This window comes from Nicotiana tabacum, chromosome 7 (assembly GCF_000715075.1).
Source record: "Nicotiana tabacum cultivar K326 chromosome 7, ASM71507v2, whole genome shotgun sequence".
NCBI lineage: Eukaryota > Viridiplantae > Streptophyta > Magnoliopsida > Solanales > Solanaceae > Nicotiana > Nicotiana tabacum.
The window spans coordinates 135,818,344-135,843,606 of NC_134086.1; the positions used below are offsets into that span (position 1 = coordinate 135,818,344).

Below are 25,263 nucleotides of genomic sequence, written 5' to 3' on the forward strand. Positions count from 1 at the left end.
ATGCTTGTAATTTTTTTTGCAAAGCAGGTATAAGATAAAACGTGACCCAAAAAGCAGGTATAGATGCAAATGTCCGTTGTAATTTGGTCGTCGTTGTGGGATCGTCTACTTTTTTTGCGCCCTTTTTTCTTAATTTTGAGTGAAATAATATCATCAATTCCACCACACTGGTCCACATCTCTTGGTGCCAATCGTCAAATTTTTTATTCAACTTGACGACCTAATTAGATTCAAAAATTGAGAATATTATCTCAAGTAAATTGATCATAATCATCAGAGAGTTAGAAAGTGAATTTTGTTGGAATTAAATCAAGATTAATTAATAATCCAAAGTAATTTATAATTTAGTATTTGTTAGTTTCTTTAATTCACGTCTACTTAGGTTTTGTAGTCAAAATCATATAAGAATCAATTTCTTAATATCTAGTCAAATTTGGTTTTGTACTACCATAAACATGGGCGGATCTGGCTTTTTGAATTTACCCGAACCCAATACTTTTGATACGAAGCATAATTTTATATGTAAAAATCTACTAAATTTACAATAAATATTAGAGAAACCCATAACTTTAAATATATATATAATGGGTTCAATATTAGAAATCTAGAAGTTGAACCCATAAAGTTTAAATCCTCCTCTAATTATAAATAGAAAAATAATAATTTCATAGTGATATTGCTGAGTTTATGAGTGATGAAAAACCCTCCAACCTCTTTATCTCTTTAGTTTACAATGGTTCTTCCAAATAGCCATTGTTGTAATATTTTATTTTGCCTAAATTGTTCTTTTGAGGTATTTTTTATAAATCCTTCAAATTTCGCATTTTATGTCTTTATGATCAATTTGACCGAGAAAGTGATTTTTCAAAGTCAATACAATAATTGTTTAGTGTATAACTTCTGACTATTTGAAGGAAAAGTTAACATCATGAAAATGATGGCAAGAATAATCGGGTCAATCAAATCATTGATCAATTAATGAGGGTCAAACGTCTATTTCAAAGACATTTTTGAATCCTCTCCTCGTACAAGTAGGTCCAAAAACAAAATTTAGAAATCGTTAAAAATATGCAGAACTCCAGAATCAAAGTCCACTGAAATTTCTTATTTGTATATGTCATCGACTACCATCTGTCAAACAATATGACTTTGATGCCTAGCGGCAACACGGATCTTATGTTCTTTAGATGCCCATGATATCAAAACAGACCAGGTAGAAGACTCAAAAACCACAGTCAGAGATACTCGAACTGGGGTTAAATCATCCGTCTTTCCATGGAAATATTTCATCCGCAGCTGACATGCTCACTTGGTATGAAGCTGATCTCTGCCTTCTAATGCGCAAATCTTCTTCAAATGTACCTGGAATAAGAGCATATACATATCTAAGATCATAGCTATAAGTTCATTTTTCACATAACTGCAAGGAGATGACGCACATACAATTGATTAGCATTAAATTATGACGGCTTCCATGTTTAGCCCAACAAATAAACTGAACCATATGCATGTGCTCGTGATCGGTGATTCAAGAATAAAAGGCAATCAAAAAGTGGAGCAAAGGGAGTACATTTTACCTCTTCAATCACTTTTTAATTGATTTTGTGGCTGTGAGAAAAACTCTTTGGCATTATTTGCCACTTCTGCCTCCAGTATCGCTTCTAACACAATGTCAGACCCTTTTGCTTCATCTTTTGGGAAAAAAGAAAATAATTAACACAACAAAGGAAGAAATTTCACAACAAACTGTTGTACGCGCACAGGGCGTAGATAGGAGATTGGAGTTGATTCTCAAAAAAATCCACCCTTCGTTTGCAGCTACGAAACATGTAAATATTTAAACCTATTTTTTCATCGAGCCCGTCTAGATCTATAAGGTACTTCTTGGTCGAGTGGGTTTTGGGAGGGAAATTGCAAGCCTAATTCTTTTTCTTTCTAGGAAATCCAATATCAAGTTAATGTAGGATAAAATTTTCATAACTAGCATCGGCAAAAAATGCAAGATGATTTCTTTCGATCTGTCTAAGCCTTAGTGGTCCTGAGTTATTTGGAACGGCTCTTTCTCTCTCTTCAAGTCTCTCTCTCCCCGCTAGTGCTCTCTCTTCTGCCTTCTGATTTTTCGGCGCCGGCAACCTCAAGTAAGCCAGCCTCTCTCTCCCACTCTTCTCCCTCCTTCCTCTCTCCTCCCCCTCCCCCCCCCCCCCCGCTCTCTACTCCACCCCTTTACTCTCTTTTCTCTACCCCTTCTCTCTCTTTTCTCTGTTTCAACGCCGGAATTTCTGGTCGGCGACCTCCTAGCGCCTCTCCTCTGTCTTTCTTCTCTTCTCCTCACTCCTTTCTTCTCTTTTATCCCCATAAACCCGTCTCTCTTTCCCTGCTGATCGTTTTCCCCAACCCTTCTTGAGCCCAAATTTCAGTTCTGAAACCCTAGCTGCCCCGCCGGCGACCCCCCCCCCCCTTGGTGTCCCTCCCTTTTCGACTCTGTCCAAGGGTGGACAGGTTGACAGCCCCCCTCCCTATTGGTTTCGTGGTGGTTGTGTGTATTTTTTTAGGGAACTAGTTGCGGTTGCCCAGGAAAGCGCGAGCATACGGGAGAGTAGAGCGTAGCATCACCGGCTAGTATGTGCAAAGGTTGGCAGGAGTTGGAAGGATGCACGACAGATTTCTGTGACCTCGGGTGCATCGTCATATTTCCAGGTTCTTTCCATCGGGAGTTGGTACCTCCCGCTTTCTTGTCTCTTTCTTTGTGTTAGTTAAATTGGAGCTATTTAGTTAGCATCACTTTAAGCATATTATTAGAGTACTTGTAGTTGCTACCTATTATTTTCTAGTTTGGGTCTGTGCTAGTGTTTTCCAGAGTTTGTCGTAGGTATAGTGGTTGTGGTCTGGGATGGTAGAGTAAGGTCATGTCCTCGAGGGGTGTCGGGGGTGAGAAGGGGGGTGGGGGGGTCAGTGGATGGGATGAGAGGCAATGAGGGTAAGGGGAAAGAGGGAGCTTGTAGATTGAGGATCGGGTCGTGGAACATAGGCACGCTGACGGGTAAGTCTATTGAGTTGACAAAGATTCTCCAAAAGAGGAAGGTTAATATAGTTTGTGTCCAGGAGACTAGGTGGGTAGGGTCGAAGGCGAAGAATACAAACGGGTATAAGTTGTGGTACTCTAGAGTCATGATGGGTAAGAATGGAGTGGGTATCTTAGTGGATAGGGATCTTAGAGAGACTGTGGTTGAGGTTAGGCGAGTGAATGATAGGCTAATATTTATTAAGTTGGTGATTGGTGAGTGCACCCTAATGTATTTAGCGCTTACGCGCCGCAAGCGGGCTTCGATGAGGAGGTTAAGAGGCGCTTTTGGGAGGGTTTGGACGAGATTGTGCATAGTATTCCACCTACTAAAAGGTTATTTATTGGAGGGGATTTTAATGGCCATATTGGGTCGGCTGCTGGTAGTTATGGCGAGGTGCATGGTGGCTTTGGCCTTGGGGATAGTAACGGAGGAGGTACTTCGCTGCTACACTTCGCTAAGGCTTTCGAACTGGTGATTGCGAACTCGACTTTTCCGAAGAGGGAGGAGCATCTGGTTACTTTTCAAAGTTCGGCGGTGAAGACTCAGATTGATTACATTCTCCTCATAGGGTGTGATATAGGGTTGTGCAAGGATTGCAAAGTTATCCCGAGAGCAGAGGCGGACCCATGATTTAAGCCTTACGGGGGCACCATTGTTTTTAGTATGCCAATCACCAACAATAAAGTTCGGGTGTAACTCTTTGAAATGACTATGATAATTTATCATCAAAATAAAAATATCAATATTATCAAATATCATTAACTTGATACTAATATAACAAAAGTATATTGTCCACTCATAGTGGAACTCGACGCGTTTTCAAACGGTCAATAATAGCATCATTGCTTATATTTACAAACACTTCCTTCTCAAAGTAACAAACTAAACAATCATTTAAAAATGCATCACCAATACTACCACACAATTCATCTTTGATGTACTTCATAGATGAGAATGTTCTTTCCACCGTTGCAGTTGCGACAGGTAAAATTAAAGTCAACTTCACAAGCAAATAAACAAGTGAATAAATCTCCACAAGATTTGTCTCAACCAATGCTTTCGCCAAATCACCAATTCCTTTCAAATCAGATAACCTAGGGTCACCATGTTGCATATGTCATATGAAAGTGTCAAGTTGGTGACTGAGATCTCGAAGCTTCAATTCACCAAACTCATCGGGATAATGCTTGGCCAATGTCATTATTCTTTACTTATCAAAATTAGCAAATGAGTTAGCCGGATTCAAGCTAGCCATACCAAGAAGCAGGTTACTACTCACAACATCAAAACGACTTTTAAGCTCCAGAAGTTACAAATCAATCACGGCATAAAAAAGCTCAACACGTAAGTGATTGAATAAGTAACACTAGAAGGCCTACATTTCGACTTTCCAGGAATATAGAATTCTTCCATCTTGGGCACCAAAATATCATGTTTTGCACAAAATAAATATACTCCATCCATCAATGGTTCTCATCCTTTATCTCTCATTTCTTGCAACCTTCCCTTTGTGATATCAAGAAATACCATGGCATTGACAATATCTTGATCTTTCTTCTGTAAAGCTTTGCTCAACTTATTTGACATTATCAACACTTTCAACATTAAGTGAAGCAAGAAAACAAATTCAAATGCTTTAATTTTACTCGAACAATCTTTTGCTTGCAACCTATCATTAACATCCCCTTCACATTCAATCACCCCAAGCACATGAACAATAGAAGAAAATAAAATAACAAAGTTATCCAATGTTTTACAATGTGATCCCCAACGAGTGTCACCTGGCCTTTGAAGTCCCCGCTCTTGATTTAATCCTTTCCTACTTTGAACTTCACCACTCTCTAACAATTGATCCAACAATTCTACTTGATGATCCCGAAGTTGATCTCTACGCTTAAAAGAAACTCCAATTATATTCAACACGTTAGTAACAATAGCAAAGAAAGTCTCAACCTCCTTGTATTTTTTAGCAACAGCTACAAGCGTCAATTGTAATTGACGTGCAAAACAATGAACAGAATATGCCCATGGAGTTTCTTGCAAAATTAAAGCTTTAAGGCCATTCATCTTTCCCTACATATTACTAGCCCCATCATAGCCTTGTCCACGTATTTTGGATGGACTTAATGAGTGTTTCATTAGCAAAGAAAGTACTGCTTCTTTCAACGACTTTGCAGATGTATTACTAACACGAACAAGACTAATAAATGGCTCGTTCACTTGGCCTTTTTTGTCAACATACCGCAAAGCAAGGGCCATTTGTTCATGGTGTGAAATACCCTTGGACTCATCAACTAATATCCCAAAATAATCTCCATCCAAGTCATCAATTATAGCTTTCACAGTCTCTTGTGCACAAGCACTCACAAAATCCTTTTGAATTTTTAGCGAAGTCATCATATCATTTTTTGGAGCATGTTTTAATATAACTCTATCTACATCTGGAAGCCTATTTCCAAGTCATTCCAAAAACCCTAGAAAAAGGCCTTTATTTTTTGAAGATTCACTTTCATCGTGACCACGAAAAGACAATCCAAAGTCCAAGAGAAATCTTGCAACATCAATTGAGGCATTTAAATGAATTCGATATTCAGTTTTTTTGTTGATCGGATTGCTTTTCAAAAGCAGCTTGAATTGATTGAGATTGATTTGACAAGTCTAGCATATTGTTGAAGCACTTATGGTGGAGATTACTTACTTCACCAACATGTAGACCAAATCTTTCGGTTGCTTTATTCCAAGCCTTAAAGCCGGTTTTTGTGAAAGAGTCACATGTGCTTTCATTAACGTAATCATTTTTGAATAAATAACAACATAAACAAAATGCGGCATCTTTCTTCACACTATACTCTAACCATCTAGAATACGAACCTTTAAACCAACCCGAACTAAATTGGCACATTTTCTTCCTAAATAAAGTTTTAGGAAATTTGTGATCTGGTTGGCAGGGCCCTCTTTGGATGTAGTGTCTTCTCACTTCATCTCGTATTCTAGGGCTATATCTATCAATGGATATTCTCTCTCCGGGATCGATATTAAGTGATTTCACATCAAACTCTTCTACAAGATGAGAGGAATTGTCTCTACAACTAGAACTTGGTTGAGAAGAATTAAACCTCGTCAAAAATATGTCCATCTCAATTCACATCAAGAGAACTTCCTACAAAGCAACAATGCCAAGCAAAACAATATTTTTAATATGATTAATCACACTCCTTATTTTATTATAAGTCATAACTATATTATTATTATTTTATTAAAGATAGAAGAATCACTTACCAATTTCTGAAAGGTATCCTTGAAATCCAAATACAATTTGGTCTCAAATCATCCACTTCACTGAAATAATATTTCAAATAGCATTAGAACAAATATTCAAATACCTATGAAATTAATTTATTAAGATAAAAAATTAGCACACCAACTAGGTTAAGTCCGCTCAAACAATGAATTCAAAAACTAAAAGAAGTACACCTTTTGGGGCCTCAAAATTTTTGGGGCCTAAATCAAAGACTTTATAGCCTCAACAAAATCAAGAAAAATTACAGAAAATTCAGAGATTCAATCAAAATAGAATAGCCAAAATTGAGAACAAGACACAAATAAGAGGCAAGCAAAACCTTCTAGTTAAGCCCCTTCTCAATCGTATTTTAAAAGGGATTTTTTTAAACCCTAAATTCGAAACTGAAATTTACCATTAGAAAAGTGGAAACAAGATGGAGAATTCCAAGTATAATTTTCAAAATCTTACCCAGAAAAAGATTCGGCAGCTGCTTGATCCCTGAAGAAAGAAACGTGTGAAGGTGAAGGATGAAATTTGTTTTGGGTTTAGAAGAAATAACCTAATGTCAAAGAGAGAGAAAAGGGAGTAGGCGTGTATTTTTAACCTTTGAACGGAATTAAGATTCAATTGAAGGTCTGACCGAATGAGACCCAATCAAAAATTAAAAATTGATTGTTGGACCTGAGTTAACCTGGGTCTTGAAGAAGGCAGCTACACCCACAAACCAACTCTTCTATCCAATCTTTGTGATTGAGGGTGCCGCATAATATATTTATAGGGGCCCTCCCTGTATTAACTTATATATATACAATATTTTTACCGAGGCCAAGAAGGTGTGATAGAGGGTTATGCCAGGATTGCAAGGTTATCCCGGGAGAGACCCTCGCGACTCAGCATAGGCTCTTAGTGATGGACATCGACATTATGATGAAGAGGAAAAAGAGGTATGCTCGTGGCCGACCGAGGATTAGATGGGGAGCTTTAACCAAGGATAAAGCCCAGGAGTTGGAGGGGAGGTTATCCGCTATGGGAGCTTGGAGGAGTAGTGGAGACGCGAGCACTATGTGGTCAACGACGGCGAACTATATGAGGGAGGCGGCGAGAGAGGTGCTAGGAATATCGAAGGGTTTTTCTGGCAGGCACCAAGGCGACTGGTGGTGGAATGACGTAGTCCAAGGTAAAGTGGAGGCGAAGAAGGTAGCGTACGCGAAGTTGGCAGGGAGCACAAGCGAGGAGGAGAGGAGAGCGAATAGAGAGAGGTACAAGGTGGCAAGGAAGGAGGCAAAACGGGCGGTCACGGAGGCTAAGAATGCAGCGTTTGGTCGTCTATACGAGGAATTGGGGGAGAAAGGCGGGGACAGGAAGTTGTTTCGGCTGGCTAAGGTGAGGGAGAGGAAGGCCCGGGATCTGGACCAAGTAAGGTGTATCAAAGACGAAGATGGTAGAGTATTGATGGGAGAGTCCCGATTAAGCAAAGATGGCAAACGTACTTCTATTGTCTTCTAAACGAGGAGGGGACCGGGATATAGCGTTAGGGGACTTGGGGCATTCGGAGAGTCTCCGAGATATTAGGTATTGCAGGCGCATTAAGGTGGAGGAGGTCGTAGGGGCTTTGCGTAAGATGAGTAGGGGTAGAACGATCGGGCCAGATGAAATTCAGGTTAAGTTTTGGAAGTGTATAGGTAGCACAGGATTAGAGTGGCTGACTGGATTGTTCGATGTAATTTTTAGGACGAAGAGGATACCGGAGGAGTGGAGGTCGAGTACAGTGGTACCGTTGTAGAAGAATAAAGGTGATATCCAGTGTTGAAACAATTATAGGGGTATCAAGTTACTTAGTCATACCATGAAAGTCTGGGAGAAGGTGGTGGAGGTGAGGGTGAGGAAGACGACGTTTATTTTCGACAATCAGTTCGGTTCATGTCGGGTCGCTCCACTATAGAAGCTATCCACCTTATTAGGAGGTTGGTGGAACAGTACAGGGATAAGAAGAAGGATCTGCACATGGTGTTTATTGACTTGGAGAAGGCGTATGACAAGGTCCCTAGGGAGGTGCTCTGGAGATGTCTTGAGGCAAAGGGCATGCCGGTAGCCTACATAAGAGCGATCAAGGACATGTATGATGGATCTAAGACTAAGGTTAGGACTGTGGGAGGCGACTCGGAGCATTTCCCGGTTGTTAAGGGATTACACCAAGGCTCTGCGCTTAGCCCGTTCTTATTTGCCTTGGTGATTGATGCATTGACACACCATATTCAAGGGGATGTGCCATGGTGTATGTTATTTGCTGATGACATAGTTCTAATTGATGAGACGAGGGTCGGTGTTAACGAGAGATTGGAGGTTTGGAAACAGACCCTCGAATCTAAGGGTTTCAAATTGAGCAGGTCTAAGACAGAAAACTTGGAGTGCAAGTTTAGCGCTGAGTCGAGGGAAGTAGGCAGGGACGTGAGGCTTGGATCACAAGTCATCCCCAAGAGAGATAGCTTCAAGTACCTTGGGTCGATGATTCATGGGGGCGGAGAGATCGACGAAGATGTCACTCACCGTATAGGGGCGGGCTGGATGAAATGGAGGCTTGCATCTGGAGTCTTGTGTGACAAGAAAGTGCCACCGATACTCAAAGGTAAGTTTTATAGAGTTGTGGTTAGACCGGCCATGTTGTATGGGGCAGAGTATTGGCCGGTTAAAAACTCCCATATCCAGAGGATGAAGGTAGCAAAGATGAAGATGGTGAGGTGGATGTGCGGGCCCACTAAAATAGACAAGATCAGGAACGAAGATATTCGGAAGAAGGTGGGTGTGGCCCATGTGGATGACAAGATGCGGGAAGCGAGGCTCAGATGGTTCGGGCACGTGCGGAGGAGAAGGCTTGATGCTCCGGTGAGGAGGTGTGAGCGGTTGGCCGTGGTGGGTACGAGAAGGGGTAGAGAGAGGCCTAAGAAGTATTGGAGAGAGGTGATCAGGAAGAACATAGTACGACTGCAGATTTCCGAGGACATGGCCCTTGATAGTAAGGTCTGGAGGTCAAGCATTAGGGTTGTAGGTTAGCAGGTAGTAGAGCTTTCCTTATTTCATACCGGGGGTGAGGCGGGGTTGGATTAGGATTGGGCTTAGATGGCTTGCAGTTTATGTTGAATCAACACTATCCTTGCTGTTTATCTTAGCCCCGGGCCTTAGATACTGGTTACTGTTATTGCATGTCATTTATCTTTTGGTTGTTATGCTTCTGTTACTATTATGGTTTCTACTGGAGTTACTAATGAATTGTCTTTTCCTGTTTTTATTTCCATCTTTCTGAGCCGAAGGTTTATCGGAAACAGCCTCTCTGCCCTATCGGGGTAGGGGTAAGGTCTGCGTACACATTACCCTCCCAAGACCCCACTTTGTGTGATTTTACTGGGTAGTTGTTGTTGTTGTCTAAGCTTTGGTGGGTAAAGTAACCATGCAACTATAAAGGGCAGCCCGGTGCACTATGCTGCTAGAAAATAGCAGGTGCAATATTCGAGGTATGGACAAGCTGGTCTGGAAACAACCATTTATTCTAAAAAAAAAGATCAAATTGTCATATAACTGACACCTGCCACCCTATCACCATCATATAAACAGAGCATGATTCTTGATGTAGGAACGTCAATTGAAAAGGAATTCTATGTGCTTTCAGCTAATTCTAATCACAATACCTTCGCCCCGGGGTCTAGCTCAAGTGGCGAAGGGTGGTGGATTTGTGTCTTAGGTCACAGGTTCAAGACCCCACACTATGCAAATCAAAGCCTGATATTTAAGTGGGGAAGGGTAGAGGGGCGGGCCCATTATCCACCAAGTTTCGAATACGGTTAGTCCAAAGGATCGACTCCAGACGGATTTCTCGGTCATCAAATAATCACAATACCTTCAACTTTTCGGTAATGAGCTAATTTAGTTCTCCTAATAAAGGAGTTGGACTTTTTTTTATAAGGATAATAATGGAGTTGGCCAATTAAATTAAATTTAAATAAAAAAGGACATAATCTGCTAGCTTGAACCACACCTAATCTCCTTCGTTTGAAACTTCCTCACTTTAGCAACATCAAGTGCTATCCTACCTTATATAATCTCACCCGAAGGGGGCAAAGCAAGGTTACAAGAGTTGACAAAGGATTCTGCAGAGATCCTGTCCTGAACCTTTAGGAATGCACATAAATTTACAAGGACGAATGGTAAGTACGTAATTACCAAACAGCAGAAAACTATTCTGTATGCAGAATAATAGGACCAATGGGCTAACTGAAAAAGAGACATGAGGCAATCAGAATCCGGGAAATGATTCCTTACCTTTACGTTTAGGCAACAACCCTGCACTCTCTGCTGAGACAGGGAGCACAATAATACTGCCAGATTCTTCAGTCAGCTCACTCAGACATTCCTTATCTATAGAAATGGATTTCAAAGGTGTCGTTTCAGCCAATCTAGCATAAGCAGCAGCTTGGCTGTGCATATCGGTCAAAGGTTTCCTTGAACTATAGTCCTGATAATTATTAATCACATAAATCTTTCCATTTGAAAAGGAAGCAAAAGATAATGAAAATAATAGTGAGAGAAACAACAAAACCTCAGGTGTGATAGTTGCTAATATGTTCTCTTTCTCGGATATTTGAGGTCCCTTTTCATCTATGGTGTTCTCTATTTCAGTTTTTTTAGGTCCATTTTCAATTGTATCACCAAAGAGAAAAAATAAGAATAAACTTTTCCAGCGTCACAAAGAAGAAGAATAAATGAGGAACTAATGAAAAAGCCAAAAATCAACCATGTAAGGTAAAAGAACAACGAAATACCTGTTGGACTTTAAGCCATTGGGCTTTAAAGTAGAAGAAGTGTGAATTGAAAATGTAGGGAAAATGAAAAATTTGAAGAAGTGAACTTTTGTCCCTCATTGGTGAGGGACAACCACATTTGTGTGCTTATATATAGAATCACTTCTTAAAGCTCTTAAAAGGAGTTGAAGAGAATGAACCTTCGCGCCGTCGTTGTCGCTCGCTCGGCTCGGCTTTGGATTTGGATTTGGATTTGTCAAATGATCGATGAGATTATTTTTTGGACAAAATTTATTTAATTATTTAATAATTAATTAAATGCCAAGTCACTGCGGAAAATACGCCAGAATCTTGCTGAAGATTCAGAGAGCCTATCTGACCGCGATTCTGCCGCGGTCGCGGTGGAACCGCGGCAGGTTTATTCAGAGAGTCTCTCTGACCGTGGTTCTGCCGCGGTCGCGGTACAACCGCGGCAGGCCGCGTATTTTCTGAAAAGGCACCTTTCCAGATACCTCTTCTGATATTTGCCTATAAATTCGGAGGCAAGGCTGCATCTTCTATACGAAAAAAATACTCCAGAACTTCTTTCTTTCTGAATACACTGCATCCTAATTCGCAGTCTCTCTCTCCCAAATTCGTAAGTGTGATTTTGCTCCGTTCTTTGAGTTCGTTGGTATCTTGCAGTTTGTATTGCCACTGTTGCATGAAGGTTTATTCCGCTTTATCCTGGGAGGATTTAATCCATTATCTTGGCAACGTGTGAGGGGGTTAAAATTCCTTAAGGACGCACAAGAAAATTGTGGACTCGGAATATTTCTGATTCTTTATTGTTTTCTAGATTTCTTTATTCTTCTAACAGTTTTGTTTTCTGATTTATGTTTTAACACAGTAACGCTCACAAGCTTAAGGAATTTAATTTACTAACGTTTCTGTGTTGATTATTAAACTGTTTTCTATATACTTTATTGGAGACTAAAGCCTTGTTGCTTTCTACTCCTATAATTGTTTATGTCCGGTTTAAAGTACATAAAAACTTTGTCGGAATAATAAACGTACGGATTTGAAGTATATAAAAATTTCACCATTGTTACGTGTTCTATGTTTGGTTTGGTATTCAGTTTGAAGATATCAAAACTTCACTGATTTAACAAGTTCTGTATTGTTTTCAACTTTACAGAAATATGACGAATGAAAACCAAACTAATGGAAGTGTTGTGGGAACGGGTGCTACTGTTACGAGTGTTGCTGCCTCGTCAAGCCGTTCTACTCCTACTCATGCTATGGCACCGGCAGAAAAATCCGGAAAGTTTTCCGGTATTGACTTCAAACGCTGGCAAATGAAGATGCTCTTCTATCTTACTACGTTGAGTTTGCAACGTTTCATCAAGGAGGATCCTCCGTTCATGGCTGAAAATACTCCGGATGATGAACGACTTGTTGTAACTGAAGCATGGAAACATTCTGATTTCTTGTGCAAAAACTACATATTGAGTTGTTTGGAAGATGGCTTGTACAATGTCTAGTGTCATGGAAACTTCAAAAGCGTTATGGAATGCGCTTGAGAAGAAGTACAAGACTGAGGATGTCGGACTTAAGAAGTTCGTGGCTGCAAGGTTTTTGGATTTCAAGATGATTGACACTAGGTCAGTCATAACTCAAGTCCAAGAATTACAAGTCATTGTGCATGACCTCCTTGCTGAAGGTATGACCCGAATCAATAATTTTATTAATAAGATTTATCTTATTATTAATTATGAATTTTTTATTGAAGGTATGGTCATAAATGAGGCCTTTCAAGTCGCTGCTTTCATTGAAAAGTTACCTCCGTTGTGGAAAGATTTTAAGAACTATCTTAAACACAAGCAGAAGGAGATGACACTAGAAGACTTGATTGTTCGTTTGAGGATAGAAGAAGACAACAAAAATGCTGAAAAGAAGTCACGTGGAAACTTGACAATAATGGGGGCAAACGTTGTTGAGGAGGCGTCACAAAATAAGAAGAGGAAGAAGGCTTCTGGACCATAGAATTACCCAAGCAAGAAAAAGTTCAAGGGTAATTGCCACAAATGTGGAAAATCTGGGCATAAGGCCGTGGATTGTCGTGCGCCCAAGAATGATAAGAAGAAAAAGAATCAAGCTAACATGGTTGAAGATGAAATGGAGGACTTATGTGTCATGTTGTCTGAATGCAATTTGGTAGGAAATCCAAAAGAATGGTGGATAGATTCTGGAGCCACCCGCCATGTTTGTGCTAACAAGGAGTTATTTTCTTCTTATGCCCCCGCAGGACCCGACGAGACAATCTTTATGGGAAATTCATCTACGGCCAAAATTGAAGGAGTTGGCAAGATTGCGTTGAAGATGACGTCGGGAAAAATAGTGAATCTAAATCAAGTCCTCCATGTTCCAGAAATTCGCAAGAATCTTATGTCTACCTCACTTCTTGTCAAGAATGGATTCAAATGTATTTTTGTTTCTAATAGTGTTGTACTTAGTAAGAACGATGTATATGTAGGAAAAGGTTACCTAAATGAGGGCCTTTTTAAGCTAAATGTAATAGCAGTTCCTATCAATAAAGTGAATGTTTTTTCTTACTTACTTGAGTCAAACACTTTATGGCATTCGCGTTTAGGTCACGTAAACTTCAAAACATTGCGGAAGATGATAAATCTAGAAGTATTGCCAAAATTTGATTGTATTAATTCCAAATGTCAAATATGTGTGGAATCAAAGTATGATAAGCATCCTTATAAGTCAGTTGAAAGGAATTCAAGTCCTTTAGACTTAATTCACATAGATATTTGCGACATGAAGTCAACACCATCTCACGGTGGGAAAAAGTATTTTATTACTTTTATTGACGATAGCACGAGATACTGCTATGTTTATTTACTTAATAGTAAAGATGAGGCAATTGATGCTTTCAAGCAATACAAGAGTGAAGTTGAAACGCAACTAAACAAAAAGATCAAAATGATAAGAAGTGATAGGGGTGGCGAATATGAATTTCCTTTTGAAGAAATTTGTTTGGAAAATGGCATTATTTACCAAACAACTGCCCCTTACTCTCCACAATCTAATGGAATTGCGGAGAGGAAGAATCGAACATTGAAGGAGATGATGAATGCATTGCTAATAAGTTTTGTCTTACCACAGAACTTGTGGGGGGAAGCTATACTTACAGCTAACCGGATAATCAATCGTGTACCTCATAGTAAAACACAGTCCATTCCTTATGAAAAGTGGAAAGGAAGGAAGCCTAGCTTGAAACACTTCAAAGTGTGGGGGTGTTTAGCTAAGGTACAAGTTCCTAAACCTAAAAGGGTCGAGATAGGTCCAAAAACGGTTGATTGTGTGTTTATTGGATATGTAACCAATAGCAAGGCATATCGTTTTCTGGTTCATAAATCAGAAAATCCTGAGATTCACATTAATACGATAATAGAATCAGATAATGCTGAATTCTTTGAAACTATTTATCCGTATAAAAAGGAAAGTGAAGTGACCTGCCAAAAGTCAAAATGACCTCGGGAGGAAAAAACAGATGGTATGCCTAATGAAGAAAATCCAAGAAGAAGTAAACGTCAAAGGATATCTACTTCATTCGGTCTAGATTTTCTGACTTTTCTGTTAGAAAATGAGCCTCGTACCTTCAAGGAAGCAATGTCTTCCTCAGAAGCACAATATTGGAAAGAAGCTGTCAATAGTGAAATAGAATCCATATTGAACAACCATACCTAGGAATTGGTTGATCTTCCTCCTGGTAACAAAAAGTTGGGTTCTAAATGGATTTTCAAGAAGAAAATGAAGGATGATGGTACTATTGACAAATACAAGGCAAGACTTGTTGTCAAAGGATTTAGACAACGAGAAGGTCTTGACTATTTTGACACATACTCGCCGGTAACAAGAATTACATCCATTCAGATGCTAATAGCGTTAGCTGCCTTGTATGGTTTTCAAATCCATCAAATGGATGTAAAAACAACATTCTTAAATGGTGATCTTGAGGAAGAAATTTACATGAACCAACCTGAAGGGTTTGTGGTTCCGGGAAAAGAAAAGAAGGTGTGTAGACTTGTCAAGTCCCTTTATGGACTAAAACAAGCACTCATGCAATGGCATGCAAAATTTCACCAAACAATGTTGTCAAATGGTTTTAAGATTAATGAATGTGATAAATGTGTTTACATTAAGAACGTTCCAAATCATATAGTCATTGTTTGCTTATATGTTGATGATATGCTAATAATGAGCAAAGACATTGCCGACATTCAAGCTACAAAACGTATGTTTGCTAGTAAGTTTGATATGAAAGACTTAGGAGTTGCTGATGTAATTCTAGGAATTAAAATTTAGAGGACTCCTCAAGGTTTAGCTTTGTCTCAGTCACATTATGTGAAAATGGTACTGGAAAAATTCAAGCACTTGGAATTTAGAAGTGCAAGAACTCCAATTGACTTAAACCATCATCTTATAAAGAATAAAGGTGAAAGTACGTCTCAATTGGAGTATGCTCGTGTGTTGGGAAGCTTAATGTACATCATGAACTGTACACGACCTGATATAGCTTGTGCAATAAGTAAACTTAGTCGATTCATAAGTAATCCCAACAAACATTACTGGGTGGCAATGAAACGAGTTATGGGATACTTGGAGTATACCCAAGACTACGCTTTGCACTACAATAAATATCATGCGGTTATCGAAGGATATAGTGATGCAAATTGGATAACCAGCTCAACAGAAACAAAGTCCACAAATGGATATGTTTTTACTGTTGGTGGAGGAGCAATATCTTGGAAATCTTCCAAACAGATGTGTATCGCTCGTTCTACAATGGAATAAGAGTTTATAGCTTTGGATAAAGCCGGTGAAGAAGCTGAATGGCTTCGAAATTTCTTAGAAGACATTCCGTTCTGGCCAAAGCCTTTGGCTCCTATTTGTATACATTGTGATAGTGAGGCTGCCATAGGACGGGCAGGGAGCATTATGTACAACGGAAAGTCTCGTCATATACGACGAAGACATAACACCGTTAGACAACTACTTTCTAGTGGAATTATCACCATTGATTATGTAAGATCAAAGGATAATGTGGCGGATCCGCTTACAAAAGGCTTATCTAGAGAGAGAGTTGAGAAATCATCTAAGGGAATGGGACTATGGCCGAAGACAAGTCAACATGGCGGTAACTCTACCTAGAATTTTGGATGTTCCGAGATCTAGGTTCAAGGAGCTCAAACAAAGTTGTGATTGACCGGTTCAACATTGTCAAAATAAAATCTTTGGTCCATTCTCGTGATGAAGACAATGTTCAGTAACATGGATAGAACTTTACACGTTCTTTAATGATTACCAAAGTTTGATGAGGTATATATCAAATAGTGTCAATCTAAAGGATTACACATTTAGGAATCACCTACGTAAGTGTGAAGTATAAGCCGCTTCAAGGAGAATTCTGTAAGGCCAATTCTCTACGCACTTATGAGACCAGGCGGTGTTCATGGCTAAAACGAACACAACAATGAGAACCAAAAGACCGGTAAGGGTTGGTTGTGTGACATATGGCTGTCTAGGTATACACTAAAGTTCGACGGTTCAAAGATATCAAATCTACCGATTGACCGAGTATATCCGACATATGTTCACTACGGAAAGTTCAAAGGGAAACCTACTTATCCAGATGCAATTAATCCTCACTTGCAAAATCACATAGCTTTCATCTATGATCTTTCTTGATACAGACATTCCCATTCATATGGGGGATTGTTGGACTTAAAGCCATTGGGCTTTAAAATAGAAGAAGCGTGAATTGGAAATGGAGGGAAATAAAATGGAGGAAAAATGAAAATTTGAAGAAGTGAACTTTTGTCTTGCACTTTGTCCCTCATTGGTGAGGGACAACCACATTTGTGTGCTTATATATAGAATCACTTCTTAAAGCTCTTAAAAGGAATTGAAGAGAATGAACCCTCGCGCCGTCGTCGTCGCTCGCTCGGCTCGGCTTTGGATTTGGATTTGGATTTGTCAAACGATCGATGAGATTATTTTTTGGACAAAATTTATTTAATTATTTAATAATTAATTAAATGCCAAGTCACTCCCTTCTCTCTTCTTTCTCTCTCTAGCTGCGATGAACAGTAGCGACACAACAGTTCACTGGCCATAACTCCAGTGTCCACCGTTGAAAATTCACAAAATTGGTGTCTAAATAAGCTCCTAATCTTTGCGCACAATCCCCAATTGATTTCATCTCCAAACTCGCAACCAATTGTTCCAGATCTACGAATTAATGTAGAGGTTACTGTAGCACGCAGGTTTTGTGTTTTGAGCGGCCATGGATGCCTTCGTCTCTCCCCAGCTCCATGCTGTGGGAGAGTCCAGTCAAAATCCAAAGGAAACAATTGTTAAACACAATCCAAAACAAACATATGCTGAAAGAATTGTTGGTCACAAATCTGACGCGTTGAAATTGAAAATTGAGTTATGTCCAGTTACTGTTATTCATGGAGAACCAACTGTTGAATTCACCATTGAAGAGGTTAACTCATTCACCATTGAAGAAAGACTGTATCAAGCAGTAATTCTAAAATTCTCGTATGGGAAACCAGATCTTCATGAGTTGCGACAAGCTATTCCAAAGCAATTTAACGTGAAAGGATATTGTAATGTTAGGCAACTAGAATATCGACATATCTTGGTAAAGTTTGATCTTTTTGATGATTTTGTCCAAGTTTTGTCGAGAACTACTAGTTATATTACAGCAAAAGGTGAAGAATTCTTTTATAGAACTTTCCCGTGGACGATAGGATTTAATCCTCGCGAAGAAACGTCAAGAGCAGTGGTATGGATTTCGTTACCAGATTTGCCTGCAAATTTCTTCGCAAAAAAGTCCTTATTATCCATAGCCTCAGGAGTGGGAAAGCCATTAGCAGTGGACAAAGCGACTCATGATAGAACGTGACCAAGTACGGCGAGAGTGAAGGTGCTACTTGAGCTGCTGGACAAACATCCTAAGCGAGTTAGGATAAATATTGTGGATACAATTTCTGGATGGTTAGTTGAACATTACCAGCAGATAATATATGATAATCTCCCTAAATTTTGTACATGTTGTAAACACCAAGGACATGATGTAAAATCATGCCGTTGGAAGATAGAGAAAAGTAATGAAGAAGCTGCACCAATTGTTGAAGTTGAAGGGTCGTGTAATCTTGACAAATTAGAAGGGGATGCTAGAGACTATCTTAATGCAAAAAGGGCTGAAAAAAATGGTAGATAATATAGCAAAGACGACTGTGGTCGAGCAGCAAGAGGTGCAAACTACAATGGAAAATTGAACCGGTAACTTGAACATTGAACGAGCAGTGAATGATAAGGGTCCAGCTTTGGCGATTAATCTTGTGGGGCAGGCCTATGATGAGCTACATGTTTCTACTGCTGCAACTCTTATTGATCGACCTGAAAGTTCAGATATGGAACACAAAAAGGCTAATGAGGATCGAGATGGTGCAGCGTTGCAACTTGGGAAGGATAAAAAGCATGCTGCTATTCAAGGTTCTGCTGGTAACGCCCTACATGTTACACAAGTAGCAGTTGTCCAGCACTCTACTAATTTATCTGATCGAGGAGTGCCCAGTACCTCTCATGGGAGGATAGAAAATAATGCAGGAGGTTTCAAAGCTCCTGTTGTAATTGATGATAGTTTGGAGTGGGCAAATGGTACAGAAGCAACGTTTGACGAAATGGACAATTCAGTTGGAGTTTTGCTACCCAATACTGGGGAATGGAAAAATGCTTCTGGTTTGACTCATACAGTTGATCGAGCATATATTGATCCAAATGGTAAAAGAGTAGGGCAACTGGAAGTATCTGCTGCACAAATATGTAAATTTCAAGGTGTGCAAAAGGAAAGAATTGGAGAAGGTAATGTACAACAATGTATAGTTGAGAAGGAGAAGATAACAGATATAAAGGAGAAACAACCTACTGAGGCACCTGGTGAACCAAGGAAATCTGATACAACTCCAAGCAAAGTAGCTACTAAGAGCAACAACTGGACAATGGTCAATACATCACCTAGCAAGAAGAAAGATGCTTTTCAAAATCAGATTGTACCATCACAAGTAATTGGAGTATCAAACTCTTTTGATGTTTTGGTCAATGAGGGTGAGCATGATATGAATAAGGCTATAAATAAGGAGCAACAGAGGGATGATGAGACACAATCAGTAGATGGAAAAACCAACTCTACATGGAATGTCCATGAGCAAGGTAAGAAGGAAGCTAGGAATATATTGCAACTGATGCAGGGCGACACAGGTTTAAATGATCGACTTGGGATTGCAACAGATAAAAATCACATTGTTGAGGCAAGTCAAGTACATGATGATCCTACAACAACAATGCACATTTCCAATACAGATCTAGCTAAAATGGTAGAGAATGCCCAAGCAGCTATGATGATGAACACAACTCCAAAAAATGGGCAACCACAACCTTTACGTAGTAACACGCAGCAGCAAAATTCCAAGAACATAGATGATCGTCTCACTATTTCGAAGGACGTTTTTCGTGTTGATAAGCAAAAGGCAGAGGCACACAGTTCAAATGCACCTACAATGCATTTTTCCAACCCTCAAGTAGAACAAATCATCAAAGATGCTCAGAATGAAATGATGAAAAATTCTACTATTGTGAAACAACCTGTGGTCACTTTGAACACCTCCTTATATGATATCCCTTCTCAATCTGCGGAGTCGTTTGGGGAATTAGAAGGTGAATCTAGGCAGTTTATGTTGTCAACGGGGAATAACAACGAGGTTATACAAACAAACGTGAGGCTTAAGGCTATTACATCCAAACTGTGGCAAGATCAACGAGACGAAGATGAAGAGGAGGACTGGGGCGATGGTTTTGCAGGATACTCAGCTGAAGAATGTGACGAGGAGGTGGATCAGGAGAGTGCAGGTGAGGAGCTTGACTCTCTAGTTAAGTCAAAGTCTCATGGAAAAATTGCAGCAGTCCCCACGAGCAAATTAAACCTCCATGCTCTTGCATTTGTTCCCAGAATGTCTCCTAGTGCTGCAATTCAAAATGCCCCAGCTGGAATTTTGCCTCAACATGTAGCAACTTCTTCCAAGCAGCTTACTATAGGTGCTAAGAGTTGTTCCCCAAATACAAGTCCAAGTCAAGCTGCAACAGCAGGTACAAGGCAGACTGTTAAAGCTACACATCCTACAGCTGATCGGGCAAAAACTGGGCAGTAGCAACTGGTCACCACTAAACCAGTTATTTCAGAGGAGGAGAGAAAGCTTTTGGAAGCTATGGTAAGTTCCATACCTATAAATCCTATTACATCTAGCACAGGTCCTGTAGGTAGGAATAACAACAAATTACAACACATTGGACAACAACAAAGTAAGGCAATGGTGGCAACTGGAGAATCTGCCTTGGTGTCACTAGATACGATTCAAAATGAACCACAACCTGTGAATTTAGGGAGAGAGTTTTTTGAACAAGGAGAAGAAGATGCAATGTTACAACAGTGTAGAGAAGATGCGGCAAGAAAAGGGGATTTATCACCAATGCATAGTGGAAAAATTTGCAAATCTCATACAAGGAAGAATAGTTGGGAAGACAAGGTTAGTGATTTTTTAAATGTTAGACGACCTCCAATGAGAGTTGCCAAACAAAAGAAGGCCGCCCCAACTACATCAACAAAGTCCAATCGTTCAAAAAAGAAATCATAAATTTTGAATACATCTTGAAGAATTGGGATTGTGATGAAAAAGAGTTACAAATTGAAGAAATTACAAGTTCGGACAAGAAGGGACAACATTTTAATTCCTTCATCATTTTATTCTACCATTATGTTAGTATACTCATTTGTAATATCATCACAGAGTATGTTATAAACTCTATGATGATCATTAAATATTTGGTTCTTTTCAATTCTTTCTTTTTACATGCTTGTTAGTAAGCGAGGCTTTTTATTTGCCTCAATAGGATTAGTAAGGTAAGGTTTAGCCCGGTTTGTATTGCCTTGGTCCTATGCCTTTGGAAAATATCCACACGGTTATGAGATTATATGCCCTCGTGAGACGTTGCCGACAACTACACCATGAATCCTCTACATGAGGCTGTCATCATAAGGCAGTGTGAGGCGCAGAGGAGTGATTATATAGCCAAGGCATATAGGTAACAATATCGGTGCTATTGTCCCCCTTATTTGTACTTTTCCTATTTGTTGTATTTTTCTGTTCTTTTATTAATAAAAAACTTAGCCATAGGCGCTTGCCTAGTGGATTGCCAAAAACAAATATACGCCAGAATCTTGCTGAAGATTCAGAGAGCCTATCTGACCGCGATTCTGCCGCGGTCGCGGTGGAACCGCGACAGGTTTATTCAGAGAGCCTCTCTCTGAAAAGCCACATTTCCAGACACCTCTTCTGATATTTGCCTATAAATTCTGAGGCAAGGCTGCATCTTCTATACGAAAAAAACACTCTAGAACTTCTTTCTTTCTGAATACATTGCATCCTAATTCGCAGTCTCTCTCTCTCAAATTCGTAAGTGTGATTTGCTCCGTTCTTTGAGTTCGTTGGTATCCTGCAATTTGTATTGCCACTGTTGCAGGAAGGTTTATTCCGCTTTATCCTGGGAGGATTTAATCCATTACCTTGGCAACGTGTGGGGGGGTTAAAATTCCTTAAGGACGCACAAGAAAATTGTGGACTCGGAATATTTCTGATTCTTTATTGTTTTCTAGATTTCTTTATTCTTCTAACAATTTTGTTTTCTGATTTATGTTTTAACACAGTAACGCTCACAATACCAGCGTTATTTGCAGCTGCTGTGTTGGTGCTGTCTACTAGCCTCAATGTCATTGGACCAGGATTCATAAAAGAGATAGTTCGAATTTCATGACGTATGGCTTCCAGTTGAGCAATGGTATCTTGCAGTTCCTTATGCACCTGATTAAAAAATCGAGATGAAGGATAAAATAACAAGTGGTAACATTTCATTTCAAGCTAATAAGCTATTATGCAACACAAAGCAAAATTTAGTCAATCAGCTTAAGAGCGATAACAAATTCTATATCAGTCCTTGTCTTGATGCAAAACCTCAGCCTTAAAAATCGAAAGGGAAAACAGCTACATGGACACTAGACACCTACTAATCATATAACGCAGATTGAACTTTATGAAGCAGTACAATAAGTTTGAACTTAATGTATAAAAAAAATGGAAGTTTGAAGTTAGTCACACCAATGCATTATAAGACTAGGAGTTTAAACAAAAAATATTGGGCAGATTTAGGCAGTAAGAAAGAAACCTGACGAGCTTGAGACTGCTGCATAACACTTTCAAATTGACCACGGGCCAATTGAACATAACCAATGGAACGCCCAGCAAATCTGCCAGCTGTTCTTGCTATGATTGGCAAATCTTTAGGTCCTAAGAACATAAATTACTTTTTTTAAAAGGTCAAACCATATCATCTGCGCCCACACACGCGTACACATATAGTGAACAAGATATTTCCCATTAAGATATGCACAAATCAACAACACCCAGTAGCAATTACATTGAACAAAGTGATTAATTTCCTTAACACAGCTATAACAAGCATATTTGATAGTTTGCATTATCTTTTGCAATCAAAACTTAATTACTCAATGGATCATTTTAAACCTATTTTAAAATTACCTACTGTTTATCTTCTAAATTTACTTGAAATATCACCCTAAAATAGGTCAAATTGACCTCTAAATACAATTTTGGACACCTAAAAATGGGAAAAGGGAGTAAGTCGCAGAATAATATTCTGGACTCACATATTAAACCCAACTGGAAAAAAAATGAAAGAGTACCAATAAGAGCAGCAGTAGCGCCAAGCAAGACAAATAGCTCTCCGTATGAAATTCCCAACATATCTCTTCTTTCACTTTGTTTCTGTCATATGTTTGAAGAGGAACGCGATAGGAGATTGTAAAACAAGGACCCGGCCTTATAGGAAATTTGGTCGGAGAATTCGTCTGAGAGTACCCCGCCGGTGAGTCGTTAGCACTTAACCATGCTAGAGACGGTGGACCACGCTGAGGGTAATTGGCTCTCGATGAACAAATGAATTGGAAGATTTCCGAAATTGAAGATTTTGTGATGAACTTTCAATAAATGTGACTTTTCAAATTTATATTTTAACCATCACCTGTTTTAACGATCGAAAAGAGTGTTTGAGCAAATAAATACTAAACCAATTAGTAATAAATGCTTAATAAATCCTACACTAAATAGAGCAAAATTCTTGTACACCGAGTAGAGTTTAGAAGCATTAAATAGTGAGCATAATATGCTATGATTGATGAAATATATAATGTCGTAAATGTATAGTAAATGCAAGAAATGATAAGAATTATAGTGTGAAGGAACTGTCACCTAATGATTGTGTGATTGGGTACTTCCTTTCTCTGATGTCATGGAAAAATGAGCAATCAATATATATATATATGGGGTCTTGAAATTTATGAATAAAGGCTGAATAACATATGCTTGAACGAAAGGAATAAGATAACTCTTCCGTATATTCTTCTCTAAACTTTACAATATCTATTAGTTCTCAAAAAGGCAGATCCACTCATTGTTCACTATCTCCTCCTATTTATAAGGAACATTCTCCAAAAAAATCCTAAAAAGTACAACATAAAGAATATTCTTCATGTCTCTGTCTGAGTTTAAGTTACAGTTATTATCTTATCTCAACTGCGCGCTTCTAGTCGCCGGCCTTCATTTGGAGAACTGTCAGTCATTGTGTCGTGATTGACCCCGTCCTATGTCTTGCTTATCCGTTACCGTGGTTACCAAATTTGGACCTATACAGTTAGTCCCTCTGTTTGTAATGAGATAACACCAACCTTCTCACATTAATTTTTTATCAAACTTAATCATATTAAGCTAAAATATATTGTTGTAAACACTATCCTATTTTCTCCATCAATCTAAAAACAAAGTCTTTTTTTAAGGAGTCAAATCCCGATTAAAAAAAAAGTTGATTTGCATACTCTTAAACTGTCATATTTAAATTTAATCCTTCTTTCGACGGATTTTTTTCTTTCTTTGCACAAAAATATGATAATATTAACAGGTTCCCTTTGAAAAGGTTAAATAAGGTCATGTTAGAGTTGGAAGTCTTGTATCTCTATATCACCTATTAACTTTTTTGTTGACTTCTTTTGCCCCATATCGTTTATGAGTCTCTTTCCATGCATTAGAGTTTCAAAAGTTTGGTTTTAATTTAATTTTTTGGAGTGTAGATATATAAAATTTATTGGGTCTAATCCATATAAAATTTGGATTAAATTCAATTGGGTTAAATGATTAATTTGGGATTTACAAGTTAAATTAGTCCATTTTATTATTGTCGAGCTCAAGGTTCTCTTCATCTTAAGGCCCAGACTCGTACCATGTGTCAAGTGACATGGCATGTCCAGTCAAATCCAAAGCCAACAAAATGATGCCACGTGTTAAATGATGTGGCAATCCAAGTCAAAAAGCAAGAACTAACCACAAGTCGCCAAGTGGCTAAAATGACATGGCCCAATCAGAATCAAGCAAGAGAGTTCTTATGTAACTTGATTGTCCATCCTCTACAACTATAAATAGAGGGGGTTACATAACTCTCAGGAGACATTTTTCAGAGTTGGAAAAGAACACTCCGCAATTGGTGAAGTCATCCACAAACAGAGAGATCAATCATCAAGTGCGTAGTTCTTCAACAAAGGAGTGATCAACGGAGTTCTTCTTGGAGATCAACCCGTAACAATAAAGTGTTGCTCGACGTTCTTGGCGATTAAATACATCACAAGGAGGTCTGCATTATCCTATATTCGAGAAAGACGCTTCTCAAGCCCTCGAATTACGGAGAATTTTAGAGAAGATAATCAAGGGATACATAGAATTGTACTCACAAATATTTATCAATAAAATCACTTTTTCTTCATATTATTTTTGTTGCAGTTTATTTTTCGTATTACGAAAATTTATTGCGAACAAATTTTGGCACGCCCAGTGGGACCAATTTTACCTTTCATCTCTCCTTCTTGCAAGTTGAAAACTAC

The 25,263-nt window shown here is 39.0% G+C and overlaps 1 protein-coding gene across 8 annotated transcripts; it reads right to left on the reverse strand.

The window, feature by feature from the left end:
- Nucleotides 1-923: 923 nt before the first annotated feature.
- LOC107781002 (uncharacterized) lies at nucleotides 924-23,506 on the reverse strand. 8 transcript variants are annotated; one of them, XR_012693555.1, is made up of 7 exons: nucleotides 23,020-23,495; nucleotides 22,482-22,603; nucleotides 21,982-22,120; nucleotides 10,663-10,855; nucleotides 6,345-6,404; nucleotides 1,578-1,691; nucleotides 928-1,362 (listed from the first exon to the last, which is right to left on the reverse strand). XR_012693555.1 is itself a non-coding variant. In XM_075217683.1 (5 exons), the coding sequence occupies exons 1-4, from the start codon at nucleotides 23,078-23,080 to the stop codon at nucleotides 6,388-6,390; spliced, it is 393 nt and encodes a 130-aa protein (XP_075073784.1). In that variant the 5' UTR covers nucleotides 23,081-23,506; the 3' UTR covers nucleotides 924-1,362; nucleotides 6,345-6,387. The 8 variants fall into 8 exon arrangements, 5 of the variants coding, with proteins under 5 accessions (XP_075073784.1, XP_075073786.1, XP_075073783.1 ...); XR_012693553.1 differs by lacking the exon at nucleotides 21,982-22,120 and having other exon boundaries at nucleotides 926-1,362; nucleotides 23,020-23,506; XR_012693554.1 differs by lacking the exon at nucleotides 10,663-10,855 and having other exon boundaries at nucleotides 929-1,362; nucleotides 23,020-23,496.
- Nucleotides 23,507-25,263: the final 1,757 nt, after the last annotated feature.

Bases quoted from the DNA above. Each gene is read 5' to 3' on its own strand.
- LOC107781002 (XM_075217682.1), bottom strand. From the start codon at position 23,080: ATGTTGGGAATTTCATACGGAGAGCTATTTGTCTTGCTTGGCGCTACT. The intron at 22,604-23,019 runs GTACTCTTTCAT...TTATGTTCTTAG, and splicing joins CGCTACTGCTGCTCTTATTG to GACCTAAAGATTTGCCAATC. The intron at 22,121-22,481 runs GTTTCTTTCTTA...TTTTTTAATCAG, and splicing joins AGCAGTCTCAAGCTCGTCAG to GTGCATAAGGAACTGCAAGA.